We start from the raw sequence: 21,902 nt of genomic DNA, 5'->3' as shown, positions 1-21,902 counted from the left end.
CAAGTTTTCCCCCCTTTTGTATAATAATTCTCTTGGGTTTAATTCAAAATTCAGTGAAGAGTTTCTCCCTCCCACTCCAGTTGCCTTTGTTCTCTCCATGTCTTGGTTGCAGAACAAGAATGACGATGGAGCTGTTTTAAAAAGTGTGGCGTAGTTAAGAGGGGAAGAAGCATAGTGACTCCTTCCAGATTTCCTTGGAGAAAAAGAGCTGCTTCTCTTTGGGTGGATTAATTGGGCCAATTTTAATCTGTAAAGGTTTGCTTGATTGGTCTGCTAGCTAAACTGAGAGCCAGTGTGGTGTAGTGGTTAAGAGCGGTAGTCTCGTAATCTGGTGAACCGGGTTTGCGTCTCCGCTCCTCTACATGCAGCTGCTGGGTGACCTTGGACCAGTCACACTTCTCTGAAGTCTCTCAGCCCCACTCACCTCACAGAGTGTTTGTTGTGGGGGAGGAAGGGAAAGGAGAATGTTAGCCGCTTTGAGACTCCTTAAAGGGAGTGAAAAGCGGGATATCAAATCCAAACTCTTCTTCTTCTTCTTCTTCTTCTAAACCTTAATCTGTAAATGATTCCAGATAGAGAGAATTGGAAAGCCACTTTCAGCATTGAGAATTTAGGTAACTACCTCTTGCCCTCTGATGAGAACAGGGACATCCTATTCAATTTATTAATTATTTTTATTATTATTATTATCTGCCCATCTGACTGGGTCACCCCAGCCACTTTGGGCGGCTTCCAACACATATAAAAACATAATGAAACATTAAAGATTAAGAAATTTATCTATACAGGTCTGCTTTCCGATATCTTCTAAAGGTTGGATAGCTATCGCCTTGGTTTGGGGGTTGCATAACCCTCCAACATTTCTCCAATGAAAATAGAGACATCCTAAGCAAAAGTAATGGGACGCGGGTGGCGCTGTGGGTTAAACCACAGAGCCTAGGACTTGCTGATCAGAAGGTTGGCAGTTCGAATCCCCGCAACGGGGTGAGCTCCCGTTGCTTGGTCCCTGCTCCTGCCAACCTAGCAGTTCGAAAGCACGTCAAAGTGCAAGTAGATAAATAGGTACCGTTCTGGCAGGAAGGTAAACTGTGTTTCCGTGCGCTGCTCTGGTTCGCCAGAAGCGGATTAGTCATGCTGGGCACATGACCCGGAAGCTGTATGCCGGGTCCTTTGGCCAATAAAGCAAGATGAGCGCTGCAACCCCAGAGTCGTTCGCGACTGAACCTAATGGTCAGGGGTCCCTTTACCTTTACCTAAGGAAAAGTAGGACATTCTAGGATGAAACCAGAAACTGGGAAGGCTTCTGTAAATCTGGGACTGTCCCTGGAAAATAGGGACTGCTACCTCCCAGTTTAATATCAGAATGCAGCTACTGTGCTCTCGTATTTAAAAGGCAGCCCTCCCCCAATTGATTAACACAAAAAGTTTACATCAGAACTGTCCTGTGCTGGGGGTGGGATACACCGATTGAATGCATCCGAAATCTGGAAAGAACACCCCACCGTCCCATCTGATCGCAGCCTAATTCTTTGCAATATCAAGGCCTAATCAAACTTTAATCTGCCTCCTCCTCCGTTATGTATAGCTGTGATTTATTTGGGTTCTGTAAGACCAGTTCTAGGACAGACACAGGTGTATCCATTGCCTATGCAATCCGAAACAGAATTCCGTCCAGCATGCCAGGTTTTATTCGGCTTAATCTGGGCTGCTGGGAATTTGAACAGATGCCTTGGCAACGGGCTAAGCAAGCGAAAATTGCCCTGGTTGAATCTTGTCCTTTTATACTGGAATAATTCCGAAAGCACCCCTATAGGTGAAATGGTTTGGTTGGAATTATCCCGACAGCGTGTCAGGTTTTACTTGATCCTTTCGCTCAGCCATCACCTACGCCGGGGGTAGGAAGGGAGCAGGTGGTGTTGAGAGAAAACAATTATCTGTGAGAATTGCTGGCAAATCCAGGCCCAGGGAGCTGAAATAGCATACAGGCCAGGAAGGAAGATGCCAGCACACAGATGGAGTTGGCCAGATCATGACAGCGCTCCCAGAATGGGAGGCGGCAGGTAGGCGAAGTGACTTTTAAAAAAAGGAAAAATAAAAGAGCAGCGGTGGCCAACGTGGACCAAAACCACACCGCACACCAGGAAGATTAAAATCCTGCATGATGAACATGCCAACCACGCACCCCAAATGTGGGTATTAGTATCATCGATGCTTGTTTGCCACAGAACCTGCGTGGGAAACCTTTTTCAGTCTGCCTTCGCTTCAGGGCAACCTTGGAGCGGGCACAGGCCAGAGGTGAGTGGTACCAGAGGCAAAATGGATGGAGCGACAAATGTAAATATTACCTTTGTTCACCAACACCCCCTCGCACACCCCTCTCCAAGAGGCATTCTCAGAGTTCAAGGACATATTCCAGCCTGGCCAAAGCACTTGTTGCTGTTGTTGGAGTTTAATTTAGCCCCCCCCCCACTTGTTTGCTAAGTGAGGGAAATATAATGGTGCAATGCCGTCACATTTAACTTACTTTATTGAGCAGATAACTTTCCCTGCTATGTATTTACTCGTTCTAAAAAACCCAATTTAAAATATTATTATTATTATTTAAAGAGAGCCCATCAGGCCCAAGGGAGCCTCTCTCATCCTGCACTCTGTTCTTGCAGAGGCCAATCCGATGCTGGTGCAAAGCCCAGAAGAAGGGCCGGAATAATAACATTTGTTGAGCCTTTTTAGCTGCTGCAAGATTCTTTGCCCCCCCCCCCCCGCGCAACAGACTAACACACCTGCGCCTCTGGAAATTAAAGTAATAGCACAGGTTCCTTGCACCTGCAGTCCTGCTGCAGGTGGACGAGGGTGGCTTCACCTGTTGAACTTCTGCCTCCCGCGACGGCCACTTGAACGACAGCGGAGCTGGCAAGAGGGCGGGGCCTCGGACTTGACAGCTGGGCGGTGCCAAACCTGACGGAGATCGGCCTCCTCCCCGTTTTGAAGGGCCTGATGGGAGATGTAGTCCGAAAAGTAGCTGCCGGCGACCTGATTGGGCGAGCCTGCTCTCTATCAAATTCGGCACCGCCCACCTGCGTCCAGCCCGAAGCCCCACCCCTCTCCCCGCTTAGGCGGTTGCCTGGATACCATCCGCCCGCCTCTCTACGACAGAGAAGAACTCTATGGTCTCTCTTTATCCTCGCTCTCCCCCCTCGTCAGGGGCTCCGCTCGGCGCCGACGTCATCGGGAGCGGACACCGGCGGGAGGGGGCGACGCTCCGTCGCTTCCTCCTCCTCCCCCCTCCCCCTCAGAACGGTTGTGTGAGGAGGAGAGCGAGCGCCAGGCCGGCCGCCGCCGCGCTAAGGTTGAGCCTCGCGGGCTTCCGTCGCTCCAGGGAGGAGGAGGAGGAGGCCGCTCCGCAGCAGCAGCAGCAGCCGCCGCCGCAGCCCTCGCCGGCCACCGTCCGCCCGCGCGAAGCTTCTCGGCGGAGCCTCTCTCTACCGCCGCCGCCCGCCCCCTCCCCGGGCTCCGTTCTCCTCACTGCCGTCCCTTTCCCCCTCAGGCGATGGAGCGGCGGGGCCGCAGGCGGCGCGGCGGCCTCCTCGCCCTCGCCCCAGCCTGGCTGGCCGCCGTCCTGCTCCTCCTGCTGGGTCCGGCGGCCGGAGCCGGGGTGGGAGCCGGAGCCGGAGCGGCCGCCGAGGCGAAGGAGTGCGACAAGCCGTGCGCCAACGGAGGGCGCTGCCAGCCCAGCACCGGCCAGTGCGAGTGCCCGCCGGGATGGGTCGGCGACCAGTGCCAGCACTGCGGGGGCCGCTTCCGGTGGGTGAGGGGGAGCCCCGGGGGGAGGGCGAAGCGGGGGGGGGGTCGGGGTCTCTTCGGCCGGGGCGCCGGGCACGACCCCGGGGAAAGCCTCGGCCCGACCTGCCTCACAGGGTTGGTGTGAGGGTCAGAGGGAGGGAGGGAGGGGCGGGGAGGTGTGTGCAAATGCTGCGCCTCTCATGGCCTGCTGGCGCCCACCCGCCTTGACATCACCTTCCACAAATCCTGTTCAGTTCTGCATAAGATTTCACCCGCACACACCCGCACACACCTGGGAGCAACTGCAGGTTGGAGTTGTCTCTGGGTGAACGTGCCTCTTATCTACGTGCTTGGTCAAGTCACCCAGTGACTCGGTCTAGTATAGAAGCAAATAATACTTTTATTCGACTGGCTGAAATGATGAACCTTGGGCATATAGGTACTGCTGTGGGTGACCCCCCCTCCAAATACGCACATTTGTTGTTGGCTAAACAGCGAAATCTTTTGTAAGTGCTAGTGAGCTCATATCTGGGGAAATACATAATGACGAAAAAAGCATTAGGCATGTGTTGGGGGTTGTTGTATAATTATTTATATCCTGACTTTACCCCTGACAGGGACTTGAGGCAGCTTATAGATAAAATAAGAACTGCTAAAAACAGAGAAGAACAATTTTTGTGGGCGACAGAGACCAGGGTGGGTGTGAGGGTTCCCCCCATGTTACAAATTGCTAGGGAGCAAAGGGCTGTGCAATATATAGATAGGGCACTCTCCCCTTACTCCCCTCTAAGTTCTGCTCTCTGATGTCTAAATGTGAGGAATTTAGGCCAGGATTGACTAACCCCTGTCCTGGGCAGGGGCTGATGTGGCCCTCTAACCACATTTTATTCTCTTGACTTCCCCCTAGACACCACTGATTTCAGCAGTGGGTGCAAAAATAAATTTAAGCAATAATTATGGCACTGGGTGGTTTGAACTCTGTGTGCTCAGCCCTGTGCCCTGATAGGGACACAGATGTCCTCCCCCTTAGTCATGGGACCAATCATTTTATGAATGAGGAATAAGTCTGAAAACCCCCTTCCTTCAGAACAGTTGAGGGAGGGGTGTGGTGCTGCTTTGTGCTTGTAGGTGTGTATGTTTTGTAGGTATACCTGCAGGAGAGTGGGTGGTTACACCCAACACTGGCATTCGGCCCCCGGAAGGTTGGCCAAGGGTGAATGTGGCCCTCAGAAAAGCCACCCCTGCTGTAGGTTGCCAGAGATAAAAAAGAAAAGAAAAAGTAGGAGAATGGATCTTTTGGGTTTTTAGTATGATTTTAAAATGACTTGGGAATGAGCACATGTGAAAATTGCATTCAAAAGACATGATGAAAGTAAGTGCTGATGCCTTGGCTGTTTGTGCAGAAGACCAGGAAATGTTCTGGTTCAGATCTCGCCCCTCCTATGAACTTGTCTGGTGACCTTAGCTCTCATCCTCCCTCTCTTAAATAACATGGGGCTAATACTCACCTCATCTTGCAGGGTAATTACAAAGATTGCAAGGCAACGTCAAGGAGGTGCTTTCAATGCTTTCTGTAAATGCTTAGTGTCATCTTCGACCAGGAAAACTGAACCAGAGTTTTTCTGGTTGTAGATGACACTAAGCATTTATAGAAAGCATTCCAGAGTAATGGTTAAAAGGTGTGGAAACTGTGAGAAGAGAGTTGATTTAAAGTATATACTGTATTAAGGAATTGCTTTAATAACATAACCCATCTGGACTGCTCAAACTGCCTCATGTATGTTATCTCAGTAATTCTTATAATAACCCTGAGTAGGCCAGTATTATTACTGTCACATTATAGACGAGAGTTAGTGGCAGAGAGAAAAAAGGTGCTTTCATGCATGCAGGCATTCCTTTGCTGTGGTGAGACTTGGTTTGTGGACTTTCCAGTGGCTGAGATGTTTAGCCAACATACTGCTCTAGTCCTTAAGTTGGTGACAGTTATGGCTTGGTGGTGTGGGAAGCGATGTCACAGGGGAGATATCAGGAGAAAACTCGGGCTGAGCTTTTTCCACATAGACCAGTGAGGATTGTGATAATAGCAACAACAAATATTTGAATGTGAAGCTTTGCTGTAACACTAAGATTGCAGTCCTGTACCCACTTACTGGGCACTAAGTCCCACTGAATGTACATAGGATTACACTGTCACAAAGGAAATCCTGCCTGGGTTCCCTGAGCAGCTTGATGAACAGAGGCAGGGATGCGTGGTCTCGCAGGAGCTCTCCTCTCCCAGTTGGCTTTGTAAGATCATGTGGAGGAGTGTACAAAGAAGACAAGGATGGAAGTCAGATTGGTGGGCCTGACTTACTAAGCTGGGGGAAGTCTTTCTGCAGTGGCAGCATTGTCACTGAAAGGTCTGCCAGTTCCTACACATTTTTAAAGGAGGAGTGTGGAAAAGAGGCAAGCAGTGGTTGGTCTCTGTGTATTTGTGTTGTCGCTGTGTGAAACCATGGCATTTGGTCTTGCTGGTGAGGGCAGAAGGTAACAATTTTGCAAAGACAAGTTCCACAGAATTAACTGTGTGTGCTGCTGCAGACTAAGAGTAATGTGCTATCTTAAAGATGGACATATTTATTATGGCACATAAGCTTTCATAGACTACAGAAGCTGTGCCACAATAATTTTGTTAGCGTTGCTGCATAGCTTTGCTCTTGTTTCTTGCTTATAGAAGTATGTGCATTTGTGTGCATGCACATTCAGATGCATAGTTGGGAGCTGCAGAATGGATTTGATTTAAATCAAATCTATTTAAATCACAATTTAAATCACTAGTGAGTAAGACTTGATTTAAATCATTTTTTTTACAGAAAGAATCATTCTTTCTGGTACAGTGGTGCCTCGCAAGACGAAAAGAATCCATTCTGTGATTCTCTTCGTCTAGCGTTTTTTTCATCTTGCGAAGCAAGCCCATTGAAGGATTAGCGGATTAGCGCTATTAGCGGCTTTTAGCCGCTTATCTGCTGATCGGATCAGCTGATAAGCGGCTTAGCGGCTTAGAAAAAGGGGGGGAAAGGAAAAAAAACCAGGAACTCGCAAGACATTGTCGTCTTGCGAAGCAAGCCCATAGGAAATTCGCTTTGCGAAGCACCTCCAAAACGGAAAACTCTTTCGTCTAGCGAGTTTTCCGTCTTGCGAGGCATTCGTCTTGCGGGGCACCACTGTATAATCATAATATTTACAGCCAGACGAAGGTTTCATTTTTGGAATAATAAAGTTTCAGAGTAGTTTTTACAGTTATATCAAAAATTACTGATTTGGTTATACTATTAGATATACATAGACAGATAATTATGGAATTACTGTGAGGTTTAATAAGTTAACTGTTTATATTTGGACAACTTTTCTGCTGTACTTTTTTGGAAGGAGAAAAATAATCATTTCCTTAATAACAATTTAAACAATTTATTTAACTAAAACAATAACATTATAGTATATACAGTGCTTTTATTCTAAAAAAAAGTTTTAGGAGTACTTTCATTTTGACTCAAAATTACCATTTTATAGTTCAAATCGGGAAAAATACAGTAAATGGACAAAAGTACAAAGATTCAGAAAATGTTTAGGGGTATGCGTACTCCTGCGTCCCCCCCCCCCAGGAAAAAGCACTGAGAATATATATCCACGTTTCTTAACTGAGGTGGTTAAACAATTCTTTTTAAAAAAATTAGACTGAGTTTTAGCACACATGAAAAACATGTTGTTGTGGTTCATCTGGGGATATAGGTAAAGGGACTCCTGACCGTTAGGTCCAGTCGCGGATGATTCTGGGGTTGCAGTGCTCATATTGCTTTACTAGCTGAGGGAGTTGGCATTTGTCCGCAGACAGTTTTCCCGGGTCATATGGCCAGAATGACTAAGGTGCTTCTGGTGAACCAGAGCAGTGCACGGAAACGGTGTTTACCTTCCTGCCGGAGCGGTACCTATTTATCTACTTGCACTTGATGTGCTTTCGAACTGTTAGGTTGGCAGGAGCAGGGACCGAGCAACGGGAGCTCACCCTGTTGCGGGGATTTGAACCGCCGACCTTCTGATTGGCAAGACCTAGGCTCTGTGATTTTAGACCACAGCACCACCCACGTCCCAGCTCTGAGGATATAGTTAGGCATTAAAAAAAAAAATCTGGTACAATTAGGACAAAGTAAAGAATTAGAACTCAATGGGAACTCGCAAAGCAGACTTCTGTGCATACAGTGGAACGTCCCCCCTCCTCTCCTGTTCCCTTCAGCCCTCCTTGCACCCTCAAAATCATCTCTGGAGGGTTGAGGGACCCTCCAGAGCAGATTTGGTGGGTATGTGCAGAAGAGAGAGAGGAGTGGAAATGGAAGTCAAGATGCACCATTGGAACTAGGCATGTGAAGCTGTGGCTGCAGCCCAATGACTGTATTGCCAGGATGTGAATTACCGTATTTTTTGCACCATAACACTCACTTTTTTCCTCCTAGAAAGTAAGGGGAAATGTCTGTGCATGTTATGGAGCGAATGCCTATGGGTGGCAGGGGATCTGCTGCAGTCGTGAGCAGAGGATCCATGGTTCCCCTTCCTTCCCTTCTCCGTGGCTCGCTTTGAAACAGCAAAGCGGGAGAAGAGCCGCTGAGTGGGGAGGAGAGAGGGACAGAGAGCCTGCTTGCTTTAAAGGAGCAAAGCGGGAGAGGAGAGGAGCCTTCTCCTCTTATACCCCTCTTCTGCATTATTAACAGCATCCTTCTCCACCCACCCCATGCGTGTTCCTTGTCCCTTGAGTGCTTTTCCTTCCCTCCCCACTTAAAATGTGGTTACAAGGCATGGATCCACATGGATCCTCAGGATTTTTGCATTGGGCTACCCCAAACTCACCGTCAGATCACATGTCTGTGGCCACAGCATGAACCACAAAAATCATACATCCACTGTTTCGTTTAGTATATTTTTTTCTAGTTTTCCTCCTCTAAAAACTATGTGCGTGTTATGGTCGGGTGCGTGTTATAGAGCGAAAAATACGGTACATGCCTGGGCTGTGCTGATAGTGAAGATTATGTTTCCTAAAGCATTTGAAAGGAATTACTTACTTTGTCAGACAAACCCAATGATTAATAGGGTTGCCTTTTTAAAAAACAAGGTATGTCTGTGGTTTACCAGTCTAAGAGAAAGAGAAGAGTTCAGCACGAAATCTTAATTCAATATGTCTCATACTGAGAGTGTGATGCTAAGGTGAGGTCCATTTACTGGTAGTCCCTGGAGAAAGGGGCTTGTGTGACTGAACCTTTCCATAGGTGGGTGAAATGAAGCAAGGCAGTATATTGGAGTACTAGGGGTGCTACTCACTTTGGGTTATAGTGACAGTATGTTAGATCACCTCGGTTTATAATGGCCTAGCCGTAAGTGACAATTGTTGCTTGGGAATTCTAAGAGGGAAAAGAAATCACTGCAGCTTTGAAAGGTTTAGTGAACCTTCCTGATTCAAAATGATGTACAATTGTATCCAAGCACAGAAAAAAACAACCCTGCACTCCTTGATCTGAGGAACCATTGTGCAACTTTTGGTTATAATATCTTACAAAGTTTCCAAATGCATAGAGAAGAGAGAAGTGGAACACCCTCCCACCAGATGTCAAAGAGAACAACAACTACCAGGCTTTTAGAAGACATCTGAAGGCAGCCCTGTTTAGGGAAGCTTTTAATGTTTGATGTATTATAGTATTTTAATATTCTTTTGGAAGCCACCCAGAGTGGCTGGGGAAGCCCAGACAGATGGGTGGGGTATAAATAATAAATTATTATTATTATTATTATTATTATTATTATTATTATTATTAAAGCAACTTTCCAAAATGTGTAGTGGACGGACAGCTGAGGGGAGAGTAGACTTCCAGATGTTATTTAAAGGCTGGATGCTTTTACATGTATTGTGGTTCAGAATGTATTTATGCTGTTCCAAGTGGGTCTGTATTGCAGAACTAGGACACTACTGAAAGGATCTTTTTGTGTTATCTGGGACACCCTCTCTTAGGGGAATCTTGATTTGGGGTGATGGCACAGTAAACATACATGTTTATGTGGTTGTATTCGTGATGATTCTTCCTTCCTCTTACATCACATGATCTGTTAAAATAGATGCTGGCCTCCTTGCATCACAATACATGCATTTATTCAAGGGTGACTGCGCTGTAGGGGAAGATGCAGTTGCCAAGCCCTAAGGACCAGTGTAAGGACAGGGCACAGAGTCCTCCTTAATCGGGAAGCTACATTTCCCCATGAGTTGCCTGTGGGAAGAATTATGGAATGGGTTCTTTGATCAGTATTGTACCTGTGATCATGGGATAGTAGGCTTGCCTTAAGTGGATGAAGTTATTGTTGCAAAGGTGATGAATTGTGTGTGTGGGTCATTAGAAAAGTTGCTCAGAAGTTTATCCCAGTCAGTAAAGGTTTCATGGCTCATTGGTGCTGGAAAAGGGGTGGCATCTGTGTATTTCAGTCGGTGTTAATTTGTGAGACAAAGAATAGCTTTTAAAATGCTTTGTTCCTTGCTCCCCCCGAATTATTTCTCTACATAACTAGGTGACAGAATGTTGGTGCAGAAAAGCGTCCTTTAGTAATATATGCTGTGATGCCTTTAAGGTCATAGTGTGACTTGATTACTTAATCCTCAAGTGAGAATGAGACAGGTATGTTGTGCTGTCCTTCCCTCTATTAGCATTGTTCACTGGTTCGTGAGTGATGATTCTTATGTAGCCAAAATGGTGGTACCCATGCACAAGAAGAAGGTGTCTGCATGCTGGGAAACCAAAGAGGGCAGAAATCTCCCAGCATGGGCCCATGAGTGAACCACATGCATTCCTCATTTTCTTCTGTGCCCATTTCAGCTTGCTGTGATCTGACCTTCTGTGAAGTGTGTGCCAATATACTCCTTTTCTGCAAAGTGTAGGATGGGGAGGGGAATTGGAGATGCAGGCTTTATTACTGTGGATGAATGTAGATTCCCAGTCCTATAGTGCTCAAATAAGAAGGGAAGAGGCCATGGTAGGTCTCTGACTTACTTGGTCCTATACAACAAATACCACTATTCGTTAGCCAGTGGTGTTGTCTGTTATTGAATTAAACTTTGGTCCTGGAAGTAATTCCTTTATTTGCAGGTAACCATACAAAATCAGGCTTTAATGGCAGGTGTCTCTAGTTTGTGACAAATACTGTTGAGCAACAAAAGCATCCACGTAGCTTGTTCTTATTTTAGAGGCCTGCATTTTGCTTTAGGATACAACTCTGTTGCCAGAACTAGCTTGAATATTGATAGCCTTGCAATGATGCATTTGGGTTGCTATTTGTCTGGCTTTGCATTACAGCAACAGCCTTGAAGGTTATATGCAGGACTGTGTGGGTTCTCCTGGGCAGATGAGCTAAATTATTTTGCCATCTTCTTATGAATAGTAAAGTGCTTCTGAGCTATTTAGAACTCGGCAATTTACACTTTATGGAGGCAGGTGTGTATTCATTGTGCTTATGTCGTCTCCTATGAGTGTGAAGGAGAGGTAGACCTCTCCAGACATGCAGTAAAGTACATTGTGTCTGGGGGAGCTGTGACCAAAAAGGGGGCAGAAAAAAGCTGCCTGAGCAAACCTGATAATGTTATCTCTAGTTTTATGTACTAACTTTTAAAAATGTGGCTGTATTGTGCAAATATTTTGTAGGTTCTTGTTCTGAGTCCTGCAAGACCTTCCTCGGGACTAGGGGCAAGATGGGGGGTGGGAGCAGGAACGGGAGTCCAGAAGCCAGGAGTCAGGAAGTCAAGGGTCCGAGGATCAAGGAACCAAACGCAGCAAGGCAGGGAACGTGTTGCTGTGGCAAAGAGCCGAAGGGAAATGCTGACCTAATCTTGCCGGCTCTTGACACCAGGTGCAGTGAGTTACCAAGCCACCTCACCTGTGCAGCCGTACCTTGCCTCTTCAGAACAAACTTAGGAAGGCCCCAGTGCTGCAAAGTCCTACTGGTGACAGGGCCTGGCTCCTGCATGTGCTCCTGACATTTCCTTCTGACCTTGGAGGACAGGGTCCTATACAAATCCCAACTGGAAAGGTGGATGCTGAAGGTACAAGAGGCCATCTTGCTGTGACTCCTGCCAGACCTGCTCCCTGCTTTTTCTGGCTTGGAGGGTGGACCTCACTGATTTCGGCTACAATGGGAACTTCTGCTGCTTAGGATGCCTAAATACCATTAGGGAGGGGTTTTCCTTAAGTGTTGTTGCCTGGGTCAAGGTTTAGTTCTGGAGCTGAATTAATTTTTTTTTGCTGCCTGCATTATGCTCTTGTATTTTTATTCCTAGACCTTAGTATGAGCCATTAGTGGATTGTTTTAATTTTGTTGCGTCATTGGAGATGTTTTCCTAAGCTTGTCAGTGAATTACATAAACTTTTCAGTGTTGTCAGCTGCTTGAGCAGGGTTTACTTTGCAAAGGTGGTGTACAAATAAACAATGATGGAAAGTTGCTTTGAAAGCCTCTTAGGGCTATAAATATTCAAAATAAATAAACCACAGCCTTCCAGTGAATCCGTGGAGGTGTACCTCTCTCTTTCATGCTCAAGGTGCTCTTTGTAAGAAACCTGAGTGTACACAGAGCAGACACACCTGCGGACATAAAGTATGCATTGGATCTATGAAGGTCAGGTTGATTTAAACCATCTCAAAGGGAAGAAAAATAGGAATAGTTTTAAATCAAGCTTCCCAATTTGAAATTCATACATTTCGTGAACAAGCATGAATACTAGATGGGTTTTGTAACAATTAAAACATCTTGGAGTACGGCCAGATACAACCTAGGAGCATAATCAATTTTTTTGGGCCAGGTGCCTTTTTCATGACAGAATTATGGCTGCTTAGAGACAAGACAGAGACTTGTTTGGCTCTCTCCGCCTGTGTTAAAGTGGAAGCCAGTTCTCCTGTATATGTGCAGGAATGCACATATACTTAAAGCTTTCCGATGACAAGGGATGGTAGCTAATGAGTAAAGGGGTGTTTCTCTGTGAAATGGAATACTGCATGCATGTTTACTTTCCATATATATTTATAAGTTCAGAACTCAAAGCATTGCAGAGCTTGGAGGGAATGAAACAGGAGCATAAGATCCATTTGTATGGGCTCAGGTAGTTGAGTGGTGCTTCTGAGAAAGGAGTGTGCTGTCACTTGCAGCATGATTACCTTTACCTGAATACAGGTCTTTTAGGTGACTACACAGTCTCCCTTGTGTCTACTCTGTTTTTATTCTGCAGTACTGAAGTGTTGTGCAGAGTTTGGCTGTCTCGCAGCAGCTTGGGACTTGGAGGAAGTTGAATGCAAGTCACATGTTTGTGTTGGATTATTGCCTCTGTATTTATGCTTGCAAAATACATGCCTTTTGTATGCCATTGCATGCCTAAGGCCGCAGACTGATGTACCCTTACATGAGTAAGTCCCACGAAACTCAGCAGTTCCTTTTTTTTTTTTAGTGAATATGACTCAAAACACAAACAGTCCCCCAAAATTTTGTGAGGGCGTCCGTACATGCAAAGAAACCTGCAAATCAGATGTGGGGAGAAGAGTGAAAATGATTTAGTGGGGTGCAATTACAAGGTATTTTATAAGAAAGGAAAATGTCTTTCATTAAGTTAATGGAAGGAGTTATAGATGAATATTACACAGCTTCTGTAGCCGAAATGTGCTGAGTGGTACATTAATCTTGGCCTCAGAGTATGGTGTTGGATCGTTTTCATTCGGAATAAAATCTAGCATCTACTGCAATAAATTGGAACACCTTGCCCAAATAAGCAAAACATACTCTGCCATTAAATTTACTTTAGAGCACCAAAAGTGTAAAAACATTGGAAGTATCTTTAGAACTTGTTTTGCAGCAAGGAAAAAAAGTGCTAAAAGGTACTTGGCAACTCTGTGTAGGTTCTTGAATGGCCAAGCTAGTTGTGATGAGGAGATGGTTAGTCTCATTTCAAAAAGAAGAAAAAGAAAAAAAGACTTCCAAAACAGCCCCTCCAAAAAAGTAAGTGGGAATCCCTGAATCTGCTTGCCGCCCTGCAAGCTGCACTTTTAGCTCCTGGGAGGGGAGAACATAAGTACTGATGCTGTGCCTTTTATGGGAATTTAGATTAGGACAAGGGTAAAGGAAGGTAGGCGCTGTGGTCTAAACCACTGAGCCTTTTGGGCTTGCCGATCAGAAGGTTGGCGGTTCGAATCCCCGCGACAGGGTGAGCTCCCATTGCCCAGTCCCTGCTCCTGCCAACTTCGCAGTTCGAAAGCATGTCAAAGTGCAAGTAGATAAATAGGTACCGCTCTGGTGGGAAGGTAAACGGCATTTCTGTGCACTGCTCTAGTTTTGCCTGAAGCGGCTTAGTCCTGCTGGCTACATGGCCCGGAAAAACTCTGCGGACAAACGCCAGCTCCCTCAGCCTGTAAAGCGAGATGAGCGCTGTAACCCCAGAGTCGTTAGTGACTGGACTTAACTGTCAGGGGTCCTTTACCTTTACCTTTTAAAGGAGAAGAGGGTCAAACACCTTTTTACAGCGGGCTGCTTATCTAATCTTCAAAGCGGCAGCATGCGGCTTCTAATTCAACAAAGAAACACTTTCCCACTGCATCTGGTTTGACCCATAATCTCAGATTTTATAGTAATACCTTTTACATAGGGTCATATTTATGCATGCTATGTTTTCACTTTGTCACATGCAACTGATTTTCATTTTGTGTACTTCTGCTACGCAAAATAGATTGAAAAGAACAGTTATTTTTTCTTTTCTTAAAAAAGATATTAATTGCAGACAGTAACTTCAGTAAACTGATCAGATGTGCAAAAAATAACAAAATCAGCGTTGCTGCTTCTAATTCTTGTAGGTAGCAAATGGCCCAGCAGAATTGTGACCTTTTACAAATTAACTCTGTTCTTTGAGGCAGAAAACCTTGTTCCATATGATAAATGCAGTTTATACTGCTTCAGGATTACCTCCACTCCAGCTCTTAAGTCAAGCTTGACAAGGCCGAGGTGACAGAAGCAGGAGACTTTTGAGGGTGTGAGCCCTGGCTGCATGGACTTCCTCACCATGCAGCATGAGCCTTAGCCAGACCATTCAGTTTTCATCCAATGCCCATTTCTCCCTCTCTGTTAGGTACCGTATTTTTCGCTCCATAAGACGCACCAGACCATAAGACGCACCTAGTTTTTGGAGGAGGAAAACAAGAAAAAAAATATTCTGAATCTCAGAAGCCAGAACAACAAGAGGGATCGCTGCACAGCAAAGGCAGCAATCCCTCTTGCTGTTCTGGCTTCTGGGATAGCTGCGCAGCCTGCATTCGCTCCATAAGATGCACACACATTTCCTCTTACTTTTTAGGAGGGAAAAAGTGAGTCTTATAGAGCAAAACATACGGTAACTTCATGTTAACTTTCGGTGGCTAAAATAGTTAGCCAAAGGGTACAAGACATTCTAAGGAATGCACTTTGGACATAACAGTGCACATTTACCACCATAGTTTGTGCTGCTTTGGCAGATTTTTGCTTCAAGTTACTGCATGTGCTCAGCTCTTGTCTATAATGTAAGGGGGGGGGCGCTTTCCACAGACTCCACCAGTTGAATCTTTGAGACCGAAGGCCTTTGTCCTGACCAGGACACAGCTGGTGGATCCCTTGTATGTGTTTGCCAAGTCTAGGAATGCACCACTGCTTGAAAGAAATGTATTGTGACTGCTAGCTCAAAGCTTCTTGCTTTTTCCTTCGTCTACCCTGTCCCCTTAAATACCCTTTCTCCCTGCACAGGCTCTCTGCCGCCACAGAGATGTTTACCCTAGTTTGTTGCAGTGAAGACATTCTTGGGTTCTCAGCAGAGTTATATCCCAGTGGATTGTTTGCTCTTGGACTTCCTGGCTGCTGCTTAATTTCTGGGAAACTTAACTTTAGGTGAACCATAATAAAAGCAGTTACAGATAGGTAGCCGTGTTGGTCTGCCATAGTCAAAATAAAAAAATTCCTTCCAGTAGCACCTTAAAGACCAACTAAGTTAGTTCTTGGTATGAGCTTTCGTGTGCATGCACACGAAAGCTCATACCAAGAACTAACTTAGTTGGTCTTTAAGGTGCTACTGGAAGGAATTTTTTTATCATAATAAAAGCAGTGATACTTCTTTGGGGTCGTGTGTGTGGTGCTTACTACTCTTGTCTCCTTAGTTTCTCTGAGCTCCTGAAAAGTCCTAAGCGGTGTTGGTAAAAAGATTAACAAGAATATGTAAATATGGATTGATAATGGTGGAAAATATATATTTATAATAGGTTAAGATGCTGAGTAAGGACAAATGATAGAGGGTAAGGACTTGCTGAATTAAATATCTGAACTGGAATACAAAAAGGGAGGTGTGAGGAGGTCAGGAAACTAGTAAATGAAGTATAAGATATGAAATTATTGATTTTCTTTTTTTCTTTCCCCCCCCCCTTCGTGTTAACTGTCTTCTATTCTGTACTTTTCATGTGTTTTGCTTTTGTATTTTTGTAATTCTTTTTTATTCTATTAGGGTTATTTTTTAAGTTTAAACTTTGAAACTTATTAATGTTTGTAAAACTTCAATAAATATTATTTTAAAAAAATAATGAAAAGTCCTAATACGGTAGTTGAAGTAGTGTCCTAACAGCCTTTGTGTATTAAAAGTCACTGCCACCCTGTGCCAGACTACTGCGCAGACTGCTTTTTTTTTTTTTTAGTAGTTCCTGCACTCATAACAAGCTTCTCTTGTCACTAGCTGCTCCCAGCTGCATGTGATTTCATGTATTGCATGCCTGAAGCCAATCTTGATCCCATCTGCCTTTCCTGTGCCTATTTTCTGTTCATTCACTAGAAACCCCCCAGAACAACATCCTTCCCCATCCCTCCTCAATAAACTTCAAAGACATCTGTTTATTCACATTTCAAAAACACAGTATGGACCTATTCATTTATACAAGTAGTTAACATCCTAATCAAACTCCCTGCGATGCAGGAATCACACCTAAAGTATCTCTGGGAGGTGGCCATCCAAGCTCTGCTTAAAAACTGTCAGAAAGTTATTCCTGGTGTTTAGCTGGAATTGCCTTTCTTGTCATTTGGTTCAATTGTTTTGGGCCCTACCCTCCAGAGCAGGAGAAAACAAGCTTGCTCCATCTTCCATGTGACACCCCTTCAGATATTTGAAGATGGCTTTCATATCTCTTCTCAGTTTCCTCTCTCCCACATCAAACATGCCTAACTCCCTCAACTGTTCCTCGTAAGGCTTGGTTTCCAGACCCTTGATCATCTTGGTCATCCTTCTCTGTATACCTTCTCGCTTGCGGCATCCCACTTCTCACATTTTCCCAGGATAACGAGAAAACTTAATGAGCCCTTTTGGGTTTGGTCAGTCAACCAACTATAAATCCACCTAATGGTTACCTCATAAAGCCCACATTTTACCAGCTTCTTTCCAAGAATATGGGATATTTTTGCCAAAACCAAGATATACTATGCCCACTGCATTCCCCTGATCCACCAAGCTTGTAACTCTATCAAAAATAAAATGAAATTTGGATTCGTGTGGCAATCATTGTTTTTGAGAAACCTGTGCTGGATTTTAGCAATCCCAACACCCTTTTCTAAATCCTCACAACCGACTGTTGAATTATTTGTTCTGGGAACTTTTCTGGTATCTACGTCAAGCTGACTGGTCTTTTTTACTTGGTTCCTCTTTCCCCACTTTTTTGAGCATGGGGACAACCATTGCCCATCTCCAGTCTGCAGACACCTCACCTGTTTCCCAAGAATTCGACAGGCTCTGAGATTATACCTTCAAGCTCCTTTAGTATCCTTAGGTGCAGTTTATCAGGCCCTGGAGAATTGTTCCCTAACCACCTCTTTTCCTATCTTGGGTTCCCTCCTTGGGCACTGCTTTTCTTTTGGATGAAGACATGCATACATGTGGCTAGTACTTAATAATAATAATAATAATAATAATAATAATAATAATAATAATATGTCCAAATCAGGAGATTGATTTAAGTGCTGAGTGCAAACCAGGATTCATAAGGAGTCTTTAAACCAAAATTTTCTAGTTCAGATGTTGCAGTAACTGTCCTTTTAAAATCTAGGATATCTCCTCTGCAGCTAGATGAAGGGCCTGTTTGCACTTGAGTGTTTTTTGCATACCAGCAAACCATGGTTTGTTGAAGCAGCATGTTGCTTTTGAACCAGACTTCTGTATTCCATAATTTTGCTTTTACTGCTTGTAATGTATGTGAGCCCTACTGGGAACCCTCTTGGTTGTGAGAAACAATTATGCTTCTTTCCCTTACAACAGTCCCCTTGGAGGTCATAATTCATTTTTGTAAACTTGCCTGCTGTCTGTGTTGGATAAGAATAGCCGCCTAGGCTGGGAAGTGCTTGTAAATGGTAAAATATAACTGATTTGTGCCTGTTTTTCAGCCATCAATGTGCCATAAATGACTAACGTAGATTGTCTGCCCACACATAGCTAGTAATTTTTTGTAGGGTTTTAACCTTTTGTTAAGCCCATGATGCATCTTTGAACATACTGCACAGATAACTTTGGTCATGGAGCTGCTTCACATCTGCTATGTATATCTCTAGCACAATGTGTATTGTTGGCTGTATGTAGCGTAGTAACAGTCCTGTAGTCTTTTTCTTCTTCCTTTGATCAAAGGCTGCAGTCTAAACAACTTATACAGTAATGTGTTAGGGCAGAAGTGATCCATCCATAAATGCTTCCCCAACATAGTTTTCAGTAATGACTTCCATAGGGAGAAATCCTGATGTGCTGTGCAAATACCCCCTTGAAAGATTCAGGGCTTCTAGGCGTTGATGCTTTCTGTACTTGGTGAAGGCATACTCTTCCCTGCACTTCCAAGCAAAATCCGCAAATGTCTTTTGAATTTTTATTTGGCTTTTGAATGAGCTGTGCCATCTGAGGAAGAAAAGAGGAACTTTTGTGGAAAACGTAAAGGAAAGGGTTTTCTCCTGTCTTTCAAGTCTGAGTAGACCAGCTGTGCAAGGAGGCTCTTGGGTAGAGTGCCACCACACTTCCTGCATGTTTCCTATGCATAGACATGAAGCCCAGTGGTGCATGCCCAGAGAGAACCTGCCTGTCACCCATCTCCTGCTGGAGCTCAAGGTAGCTTGCTTTCCTCCTTCGCATGCCACTGATGAACACAGGTTCCGTGAAACCACTTGAAGGGTTGTATTGAGCTTCTTTGCATCATTAGATTTTTTTTAACCTAGATACTGGTGTTTTGTATTCTGGTCCTTAAACTATTAGTGGACCACAGTTGGCCTTTGTGGTATGTATTAGCCAGACAATATGTAGAGAGTTTGGATCAGGCCCTTTAATCGATGTAGTTGCCGATTAACCTACAATGTCTTGTTCTCTTAGTGAAATATGTTGGCTACAATTATTCAGATGCGTGTGCGTTTATATAGATCTTGTGGGATAATAACCTATTATTCCTGTCAGTCCATTTCTGAGCTCAGTTCAGAGTGTTGATGTCAGCCTTTAAGGCTCTAATATCAGCCTCCACCCAGTGTTCGTGCCCTTGAGGTTTTGAGGCTACACAGGTTTTGAGGTTTTTGTGGCTATCAGCCTCGCACATCTTGACCAATCAGGAAGGATAAAAAGTTGTAGTCCAAAACAAATTAATGGCATGTTGAAGACGGGTACTCTACATGACTTACCAGGGCTCTGAATGCAACGCTTAGCTTCTTGCATCCTTCCTGTACATTGAGGTCACCAATTGACACTGTTCTTGGGTGCTTCTGGCATCTGAAGTGATGTGGATGGGGACTGGGGAAAAGGGCTTTTAAAAATTGTGGTGGTTTAAATGTTTTAGGCTTGTCTGTTGTTTGTTTTGTTACCTTCTGTTTTTCAGCAGATGGGCTATTGCACAAGGAGCATCTTAGCCATAGCGTGAGTTGCAGTAATTGAGCATGCTGTCCTGAGAAATGCAGGTGTTGCTGCACATCAACTGGCTAGTCTGTCCTCGTTTCGGGAAGAAGTGACTTCCTTATGCTCTTGTGCTTGGAAAAGATGTTGAAGAATCCATGAGGATGTATGCTGATCTCAAAAGTAATGAGGCGGGTGTTCATAGAGGAGTGGGATAGCTGATATGCCCATTTTCTGTCTTCTCTAGGTATGCTTCATTTATGTAGAAGAGTTCTGTTTTGTTTCATCTGCTTGGGAAGTGAGTGGTTTCCATGAGAAAGTGAGACAGGACAAGAGTCCCTTGCATAACAAGATGAGTAAGGTACAAGGATGACTGGCCGGTGCTGTCGCCCCACTGGGTAGCAAGCTGTAGCAGTGGTTAATGCTGGGCTGTAAGTTAGCTAGAGGAGAGGAAGGAGCTGGAGATTGAAGGCAGGAGCACTAATAGGGAACTGCAAGCAGTAGCACAAGATCAGAACCATTAAGCCCAATTGCCTGCTTTGTTGGTTGGTCAGCCAGAATTTATGGACCCCTGCTAAAAGGGTAGTCAGAATGGACCCTGTTGCTGTTACCTACGCCACTAGAGGCTTGTGTAACCACTAATTTGGAACACCCTGACCCAGCTCATTAGCTGGAGTCATCTAACCTTTGGTTTGAGCCCTGGCTTCTGTCTAACTTTAATCTCAAAGGGCATACATATTGCAAAATAGGCCCAACTCAGGAGTTCTCTCTTGCAGTCAGATCACAAGTGAAAGCATCCCTCTGTCCCAGTTAAGGTCAAACAGGTAAAAAGTATCATGCCTCTTCTCATACTGTTACTCCATGTTTATTGTGGATCAGTTTCCAGGAGGGCAAAATCCACCTTGAAAGCTTAGTTGATCAATCTTACAGCACAAGGTTGTGTTCTCCAATTCGTCACCTTTTTGTGAGATTCAGTTTTGTTTCTGTAGTTACAAATACAGTTTGGAGCTGCTGCCAACCTAGCACTTTGAAAGCACACCAGTGCAAGTAGATAAATAGGTACTGCTGCAGTGGGAAGGTAAACGGCATTTCTGTACACTCTGGTTTCTGTCATGGTGTTTCCGTTGCACCAGAAGCAGTTTAGTCATGCTGGCCACATGATCTGGAAAGCTGTCTGTGGACAAGCGCCAGCTCCCTTAGTCTGAAGCGAGATGAACACTGTACCCCATAGTCGCCTTTGACTGGAATTAACTGTCCAGCGCTCCTTTACTTTTGTATTTTACCTTCTGATATGAATGATGAGGGAAGATGCCCTTGGTAAAAAGAGAGGGTTTTGTGGGCTTTGAAAAAACCGAGAAAATCCTTTGTTAATCCTGTTTTTGTTTTTGTTTTTTTAAAAAATCCAGATTAGAAGCATCAGTGTTTCCATCATTGCTAATTGTTCCTGCCTTTAGAATGTTTTCCTACCTAACTAGATATTTATTTCCACAATGTAGTGTTAATCATTAACTAATCTGCATTGAGGTCTTTTAAAAGCCTTGAAGATCTATGACAGTAGATAGACTCTAAACCAAATCTTAATTCTGAATCTGAATAATTTACAGTTAACATAGTGACTATAATCCTATATGCGCTAAGATATAAAGGGCTCAGTTGAATTCAGCGGGATGTAGTGTTGAGTGAATCAGTGGAGTCCTGAATTATCATATCTTTCAACTTCCAAGTTTGTTTACTCAATGATACTGATAATTTCACATTCTGTATAAACATCAGAATCTGTTTGTAATAGTCAGAGGTAGTTGAACTGAAATTCTATTTATACTTTCCTCCTATTAGGACAAAAAGAACCTCCCAGGATTAGCTGCAGAATAAAACACAGTGCAATGCAATCACAAATTTCAAATAAATAATAAAAGTAATCAGTAATAATAAAACACCTATCAGATAGGACTTCAGGGCTTCCTTAAATGCCTGCAACTATGGGGATTGACAGTCTGCAGCCGGCAGTGTATTCTAGAGGTTTGGGGCCTTTGCCGAACAGCCCCACTTCCTTGTGCTTGCCTACTATTTTTGGACTTGGCTGTGGGAAAAGGAACTCCATTGCTGATTGTAACATATGGGCAGGCTGTTAGCGGGTTAAGGTGATATTTCAGGTAAATCAGACCAAAATCATTTAAG

At 44.4% G+C, this 21,902-nt stretch overlaps 1 protein-coding gene across 5 annotated transcripts in view; it reads left to right on the top strand.

Moving 5' to 3' along the window:
- The first annotated feature begins 3,140 nt into the window (after window positions 1–3,140).
- ATRN (attractin) overlaps window positions 3,141–21,902 on the top strand; it is a 174,254-nt gene continuing 155,492 nt past the window's right edge. For 2 of the 5 annotated variants that reach the window (XM_083520441.1, XM_083520442.1), the window contains exons 1-2: window positions 3,150–3,406; window positions 3,568–3,801. In XM_083520441.1, coding sequence (XP_083376567.1) covers window positions 3,165–3,406; window positions 3,568–3,801 — 476 coding nt within the window. In that variant the 5' untranslated portion in view covers window positions 3,150–3,164. Of the gene's footprint in view, window positions 3,802–21,902 lie in introns of all 5 variants that reach the window. The other 3 variants (XM_083520445.1, XM_083520446.1, XM_083520443.1) reach the window with 3 other exon arrangements.

Source organism: Podarcis liolepis (assembly GCF_965112155.1).
Source record: "Podarcis liolepis genome assembly, chromosome: 9".
Lineage (NCBI taxonomy): Eukaryota > Metazoa > Chordata > Lepidosauria > Squamata > Lacertidae > Podarcis > Podarcis liolepis.
This window is presented reverse-complemented; position numbering and strand designations above follow the sequence as displayed.